General features: G+C 32.5%; 1 protein-coding gene across 1 annotated transcript in view; it reads left to right on the plus strand.

Moving 5' to 3' along the window:
* Window positions 1–3,920: 3,920 nt before the first annotated feature.
* Window positions 3,921–8,808, plus strand: part of CngB (Cyclic nucleotide-gated ion channel subunit B) — a gene marked incomplete at its 5' end in the record, with an annotated part of 25,324 nt that continues 20,436 nt past the window's right edge. Inside the window, 1 exon segment of the mRNA XM_067046436.1 lies at window positions 3,921–4,042. Within this exon segment, the coding sequence (XP_066902537.1) occupies window positions 3,921–4,042 (122 nt within the window).

Below are 8,808 nucleotides of genomic sequence, written 5' to 3' on the forward strand. Positions count from 1 at the left end.
TGTTATTTTTTAATAAACATTGGCCATACACGCTCAATTAAGTATGATTTGAATTAACTTCATAGTACATTTATAAGTACATATAGTACATTTATTATAACTTTTTTTTTGTATCTACTTTCGATCGCACGGTCACTCGGAACCTGGTGCGCACCCGTAGCTGGTGAGAGGTTGCTCAGGATAGGTCTACCTGGCGAAGAATCATCACAGCAATCTGTAGTGCTGCGGAGTAGTAGAAATTAGCTTTTAATTAAACTTCTTTCTGCATGGATGTAACCTAACCTAAGACATGACTCTTCCAAATATAAAAAAATTAAGATTAAATTAAGAACAAAAAACGACAAAAGTTCGGAAGGGAAAGAATGAAGTTTCTCATATTTTCCTCAATGTTCAAGAAAAGAAATTTTACATCGGAAGCACCAATTATTTATACCTAACACATACAATTTAGCATCATTTTTTTTTTTTATTCCACTAAAGCATGTTGAACAGATTCACTAATTAGAACTCCATCTTGACAAGAGACTAACTTGGAATCCACATACTAGACTGAAACGACAAAAAAACTGCTCGTAGATTCCGATCACAACACATACTTTACAAACGCTCTAAACCTCCCATTTACAACAAAAACTCATTATTATAATCAGACCAATTTAGACACATGGATTTGAACTTTAGGCCTCCACCAAACTATCAACTCCTCCTGTACATAATCCTTACAATCCAAAACCCTTAAGCTCCTTATTACGTCACAAATAAACTCATCCATAAAGACCTCAACATCCCATTAGTTGTAGATTTGACCTGATAGATATACCTCGTTTCATTCATAAATCCGTACCCACTTAATCGCTTATCCTTAACAATCCTTGATAATCCTTCAAGACATCTGAAAAGAAGATGGCTACAGGACTTTCTAATTTACAGCAACGTTTTAAGTATCATCATTGGGTGGTTCCTTCACAAGATTATCATGTGTTATGAAACATTTATCACATTTACTTGTTTTTGTTTTTTTTATACAATGGAAAATTTCAATAACTAAATGGAAAATTTTTTTTTTTCTTTTTTTGACTTTACCGCCAGAAATTGTCGTAACTCATTTTGGGTAATGAAAATTGAGTTACCTTGTTTTTCTCCTGTAGTTTTTAATGAGAATATAAAATTTCTGTATCAGATTTATTTTTAATTTAACACTCCTCCCAGATAAGTTTGTTCTAGGACTAAGGTCATCCAGGCAACTCTTAATCAGGAGGTCAGTTCAAATAGATTTTTACTCACCAACATTTGTTTAGAGATAATAAAAAAAACCTGTGAATGCATAATACAACCTACAGAAAGACATGAAGGGTAATGGATAAATGTAAAGCGATAGCAGACTAAAAGCAACGAAGCTATACAAAAAAAAAAAAAAAAAAAAACTATGGAAGAATAGAGAATAAGGCAAAGCAGAAAGAAGCTTTTACCAGGTTGTGAAGAAAATAGGAAATGGCTTTCGCAATGAGAATGAATGTAGGCTGTGATAAAAATTGAGCGAAGCTCGGAGAAGATATGAAAGGAATGAATTGTTAGGCTGCGCAATTTGAATAAGCCCTCAGCACTGGTGGCTCTTCTACTAAAGCTTAGTGAGGAACTGGAAGGATAGGAATACAGAAGAGAATTATAACTACGTCTTCCTTAGAAATGCCTTGGCTTCTTTATAAAATAGTAAAACCTCTAGGGAGGAGAAATCTTTAAATATGTAAGAGATCATTTACACTATAGACTTTACAACATAAATTTGTTTAAGCTCTTGGGTTGTAGACACGATTTCTACTCTGAAATGATCCTTGCTCCCTACCCAAAATCACGTTAGCTGGCTATGCAGAAAGAAATTACTAACAGAAATATAAAAATATAGAAAAAAGTTCACCAAATAATTAACTAAGCAAAAATAAAATACATAGTACAGTCGCGGAGACGCTAAATCAAGAGGGATGAGGAATACAGTACTAGTACAAGCCGGGAAGAAATAAAGGCAGTTATCTCACCCAATTTTTGATTACTTTAATGAAAACTAGGTATAATTAATCGTCAAAATTGATGAGTCTGCCAAGTATAGGTAGGGGGAATAAAAAATGGCTGCTGTTTCAAAACCTTAAAAAAACATTAATTTTTCATTCGGAGCTCTATATCTCAAAAACTAACAACAACACTAGAAAATCTAAGAGAACATTATTTAAAGAAGAGTAAATTTGCTGAAATATTAGATCTAAAAGAGCTATTTACGTCCAATAGTTATAGATATAGCTTTTTAAAAAGCAAAATTTCTTAAAAATCTACTGAAAGAATAGTAGTTAGTTAATTTATTTTGAGAATTCTATATCTCAGGAACTATGTGACTCACAGATGTCTATTAGCACTCAAATTAAAGCTAGTTTAATGGACTATAAAGAAGTTTATGAACTTTACCTTCGTAAGAATAGTATTTTTCCTGATATTTGCTTAAATAAATTGATTTATAGTTGTTCGGACAATAAGTTTTATTTGAAAAACTACACTTCAGAAACCATTGGACTTACAGATGTTTCCCAGTGCTCAAATTAAAGCTGGTTAAATTTACTGCAAGATAGTAAATTATGTTTATCTTTGTAGGAGTAGTAGTTTTTTTATGATATTTTACAAAATAAACTCACAAAATGTTAATTTCTAGATGTTCGTATAAAATGTAGGATTTTAGAAAAAATATATCTCTAGATCCATAAGACGCACATATGTCTGCCAACACTCAAAAAAAAGGAAATTTAACTTACTATAAAGTAGTTTATGACACTTATCTTTGTAGGAGTAGTAGTTTTTATGATATTTATGATTTATGGCATATGAATATGAATTTGGCAAATGAAAATTTGTCCGAACTACTACAAATAAATTTACTGTAGCACATTTCATGTAAACTATTACTCCTACGAAGATAAACATCATAACCTACTTTATAGCTCATTAAACTAGCTTTAATTTGAGTGGTAATGGACATCTGTACGTCAAATGGTTTTTGAGATATCATTTTTTCAAAATAAATTCACTAACAACCTAATAATCTTTCAATACGTCCCATACATTTTTTTTTTAAAAAGCTCTATCTCGAAAAGTATTTAACGTAAATAACTATATTAGGGCTCATATTTTAGCAAATTTACTGTGATTTAAATGATGTTCTCTTAGATTTTCTATTGTTCTTAGTAGTTTTTAAGATGTAGAGCTCCGAATGAAAAATTAATTATTTTTAACTTACTCAAACAGCCGCCATTTTTTATTCCCCCTACCTATTACTTGGCAGACTCATCAATTTTGACTATTAATTATACATAGTTTTCATTAAAGTAATCAAAAATTGGGGTGAGATAACTGCCTTTTTTATCCTCTTGAGCTCTTGTACTATACGAAATGTCTAAGTTCCTCCTGAAATGTTGCGCCAAAAAGAAGGAGAAATATAGTAGTGGGAGGTCTCAAGCAATTATAAAAGTACCAATTTTATCGTATTCATTTGTGACCTAAGATTTTGAAGAAATAAAAAAAAATTATAAGAGAAGTTTGCGGCAATTTTTGTCAAAATCAGCTTAAACGTTCTACAGAGCTGAAGATATATTTAAATACTAGTTGTATCAGTTCCCGTTTATCCTAGGAGTATATCATTTCTGGGATAGTTTATCCTTGACTTAACCTTACCCTGAAAACAGAATAATCCAGAGTAACTGAAAGTCTATGGTGGCTTTAATATAGAACTAATCCTAATCCATGATTTAGTAACCCTTAGTATTAAGCAATGAAGCCCTTTTAGTAGTTAAATTTAATAAGAATCTCTAGATATACTATAGCTCTATTGACTACTTCTGTTTTCAATGAAATATAGCTAAATTGGACAACTCCTTTTTTAGGGAAGGAGAACTGATCGAGAGAAGATTTAGACACTTGGCCCAGTCTTTCCGCGAGCGTACAGCGAGGGTGCGAAAGAGATTCGACCTGCCACCGACACCTTCGACCGTGAGCAGCGAACCAGGTACAGTCAATATCTCTTCTTCCTTTGTGGGTGCCACTCAGTGAGTCCTCAACCATTGTCAGTAGACAATGTCCATACGCCACACCTCATTGAGGCTACGGCGGTCGCAGGTAGGGCAATAGCATCACATGCTCATTCCGTTTAATGAACGGTAGGCCCCAGGGCATGGCATTGTCTTGACCGCCCAGGACAGTCTTTGTCTATTTTCGCGAAGATGCCATTAGGTAAATGATGTTTCTGCATCAGAAACGATTCCTATTCAATACATGGCGTTGAGAAAGTGTAATCAATACCTTACGGTTCTATGAGAGGCGCACCAACGGTATTTGAATTTATGAGTTCTCAATAATGAGGCTGGTAACAGTGGAAATTTCTGGCGATCCAGATAAAAAATATCATATCCGTTCAATATACTAAAAAACTCTATCTTACAAATCAACATAAAAGGGGATGTGCAGAATGCGGTTCTTAACAAAATGGGCACTTTAAGGTATGGCGGTCTTCTAGATCAGAGATGGGCTCTTCAAATTATTTAATTTTTTTAAACAAGCTAGTTAAAATCATTAATTTATATAATATTTTAAAATTAATAAACATATTCAATTATGAGAAGAGTAGCGATTTAGGCCATATTACATATTTGGGGCCCAACAGATCACGTGACGAAATTAGGAGAAATCTCCTAACGCGAATAAAAGTAACTCTATAAAACCAGTTAAGGTCAAACAATATTTTGATCGACAATTTTTATTATACAGGGAGCGAAAAAATATTTATAAATAAATGTAAATCTATATATAAACAAAAAAATACAAAGATGAAGTTGTAGAAGTTGTGCCTGGAACTAATTAATTCTGTATTCAATAGGAATCTTACTATTATTTAAAAACATCTTTAGTCTGACCTATCCAATAAAAATAAATAATTCCTGAGGAAATGTAATTAAATTTTAGCTAATATTATACCTATAATTAGATCTATAATTAAAGAAGAAAAAAAAAATGTAACCCTCATGGGTTGTGGTGGTACCTTTAATTTTTTACTTGCCCTCAGAAGGGTAAAACAGTATGTTGATGAACCAAAGCCGCCATAGAAGAGATAGTTAGTATTTTTGCCAGTAATCCTAGAAGGATTGGAGCAATGATGCTCTCATAGCAAAACTCTTCTCCATCTCTTATATATTTGTATTTATTGTGTGTATTGATTTACAATAATTAAGTTAATGCTTGAATTTCAAGTTTTATTTTTTTTTTTTTGTGAGGAATTGAAAAATTCCTTATATGTAGTACGGGAGAGAAAGGCATATTTCTTTTTCGACTAAAGTGAAGACATACAGTTTTTCTGTGGAAATTTTTAAGCCAATAGATGTAGACCAGTGATTAATTCTGTCGATGGCTTCTTGCAATTTATTTTTAATAGTATTAATGTTCTCTGACCTGAAAACAATCGCTAAGTCATCAGCAAACAGTAAAGAGTTGACGCCTCTTGGTAAATTGAGCCCTAGATCATTTATGGAAAGTGAGAATAAAGTGGGGCTAAGAACACAACCCTGAGGGACACCATTGAGCTGTTTATGATTTTGTGATATATCACGGCCAACTTGAACCTTAAAATGACGATTAGAGAGAAATTGTTTATAAAGCGATACATTTGTCCACTGATTCCCACAGACGTTAATTTTTGAAGGATGGCTGTATGGCTTATACTATCTAATCCCTTCATCATATCAAAGAATACTGCAATCGCTTGTTGTCTGTTGACAAACGCATATTGGACTTCGGTCTCTAAAGTGACTAAATAATCTAATGTAGATCGTCCTTTGCCAAATCCAGACTGAAAAGCTTAAATTAGGCCATTATTTTCTATTATCCACATCAGTCTTTTGTTTACCATCCGTTCTAATTTATTGCGATTACGGTTAATAAAAATTTAAAAAGTAATATATATCTGAGATCTGCTTTCCCCTTGGCGAAATCCTGCCTACGTCCATGCCAAAGGATTCGATACAGGATATCTTTCATAATTACAACAATTCATTAAATATAACTTAGAATTGAATAAAAAATGGAGTTTCCCTCTTAAGAAGGTATTCAACATGAACATGAAAACACTAACATTCAATCGACATGATCAAAAAATTGCTGGTTCATCCTTTCATTGTTGGTATCTTTGCCGTTTGTGAACCTCTTATCTGCCTAGTCAGAACAGATTATGGGAGGGACTAAAAACAATGAGATCTGTTCGCCATTAAAATCCAGTTAACAAATTAAATACTTTTTTTCTTAGAGAGGAGTTGCGCTACCGTTAGCAATGCCGGAGTCAAAAACCTTTCAGGGTGTTCTTTGTTGTCACCAGCGGTCAGGGCTGGACAATGCAATCCACATGTCATCTTGGACACGATGCTTATTGAAAAGTACAGCCTATTGAACCTAGAAAACAATTAACTCGGTAATTCATACGGCTTCACTCCTGCACTTTTCTCCATTGTTCTCAAATAAGCTCATTACTGAGGAATTCCCTTCAGACCATCCCTTCAACTGTAATTTGGATCTAAGAAAATTCCGGACATATCATAAATGAATTCTTCAAGAAAAATCTAAATATTTCTAAATTATTAAATAGAGGGAATGGTTTTAATTAATATGTGAAAAACTGGCTCATTTGGGCAGGGCTGTCTTTAACTAAATGGGGCCCCCTAATTAGAAAAATAAACAACAGATAATAACCAGAAATAAAGTACATGCTTGTTAAACATCATTATTTTATATAATATTTGAAATTGGGGATTATCTACAGGTTACCACCCTATTTTAACCATGTTTGGGGAGCAAAGTTTTCATTAATTATTTAATTTTTTTAAACAAGCTAGTTAAAATCATTATTTTATATAATATTTGAAATTGGGGATTACCTACAGGTTACCACCCTATTTTAACCATGTTTGGGGAGCAAAGTTTTCATTTCCATGGGAACACCACAGAAATAAAAGTGGTGGTTTCGAACTGAAGCAGTTGCAGTCATGTGCCTGTCAAAGTTGGCGCTTTGACTCGTTGGACTACTAACGGCCCGAACTCCAAAATGGTAAAATTCTCAAGTATAATCGTTCTCAGCAAGATTAATTGAACTATTCATATCAGAAATAAAAATTTAAGGATATAAAAGAGATCTACTAGCTATCACTCTCGAAATAGACTGACAAATTAAATAGCCCTTGAGCATCATGATAGTTCCTACATTTTGACCTCCTTAGTTATATTTCGTCCTTAATTATATTCCAGTTGAACGACCATTATCTGGGTTTTAAACCGCATAAGAGTTGTGGATACGACGCCCAAATGCAGCACACTGTATCCAGCCTATGACGGCTAAGTTAGCATATATAAACTTTTTGTATAGTAAACAAACTTTTTTCTTCATCATGGCTGTCACCCAACCTCATTTTATATGTGTGAGTGTGTGTGTGCGCGCGCGAGCATGCGTGCGTGTGTAACAAGGCTTTTTCTTAATCAATGTCTTGAAAATCAAAAACTTTCCGGTCATGCCCCAAGTATGCTTTCAGTTTTTTTAGGACTGGATGAAAATTTGACGAAAAAAAAATAGGATAGTAATAATAAAAATAGTAAATAGTCATAGTAATCGGGTAAAATTGAGTCACCTTTTATTATAAATATAAAATAAAAATTGAATCTCGACCAATTGGTAATATTATATAAAACAACATGTACAATAACTAAATATACATCCCTTTACCTAGGCAACACATCCATGAATCAAGATGGTTAAGCAGCATATGGTCAGAGATGGTTATTAATTAATTAAAGTCGGTAGTTATTGTATGGAATACAAAATAACAGGGAAATGCCAGAACCCTAATCTCATTGCAAGCAAAACTGATGCTAGGGGATGGGGATTAGACCACTTCCTTTGAAGGCAACTTTACGCTGAAGTTAATAGGGTTAATTATTAATAGAAGCTATTGTAAATGTTATTTCCAATAATTTGATATATCAATAACGAAAATTCACTAAGCTTTACTCGAGAAATTCTTGCTACTTTCACGGTTATATTCCGACTCATTTCAATGTAAATATTAAGGATCCCAAAATTGATTTACTGTTCTCAAAATTAAGAAGTAAATATAAAATTAAATTAATTTTTCAATAAATGTTTTTTAAGAACAGTTAATAAAAAATTAAGAAAAACATTAAAATATAAAGTTTGATACAAATAAATAATTGTTTCTGAAATGATGAAGAAATTTAGAAAGTTGTGTATAAAAAAATAAAATAAAATATAATCAATATTTTTTAGAATGTTAAATGTTTACTACAAGAAAGTGACTGAGAATTAATAGTAATTCAAAAAACCAATATCAACAACAAAATGTGAACACGCTTTGGGTAACTCAAATTTTTTTTAATCCCCATTTTAGTATACGGGGTGTGGCAGTATATTGACTGTTCTAGAATTATATTGTAGCAATAATACTGACTCGTGTGCTATATTTGTATGTAACACATTCAATAATATTGCTCGTGTAAGGTGAGCTCTATTATGTTATATTGCAGTCAGTGACAGTTTGTTTCATTAATTTATGACGACTCGTAATAATCTTGAGGTTTTATAGTCAAACCTAGTCATGGCTTTGATATATAGATTGGACATTAATCTTTAAGAAACGTATTGACCATTACAAAGTTTATTGTTAAAGTAAATAATACAAGAGCCAAAGAGGAGAAAAAAGGCAGTTATCTCATCCCAATTTT

This window comes from Halyomorpha halys, unplaced genomic scaffold (assembly GCF_000696795.3).
Source record: "Halyomorpha halys isolate HHAL.00 unplaced genomic scaffold, Hhal_1.1 Scaffold95.1, whole genome shotgun sequence".
NCBI lineage: Eukaryota > Metazoa > Arthropoda > Insecta > Hemiptera > Pentatomidae > Halyomorpha > Halyomorpha halys.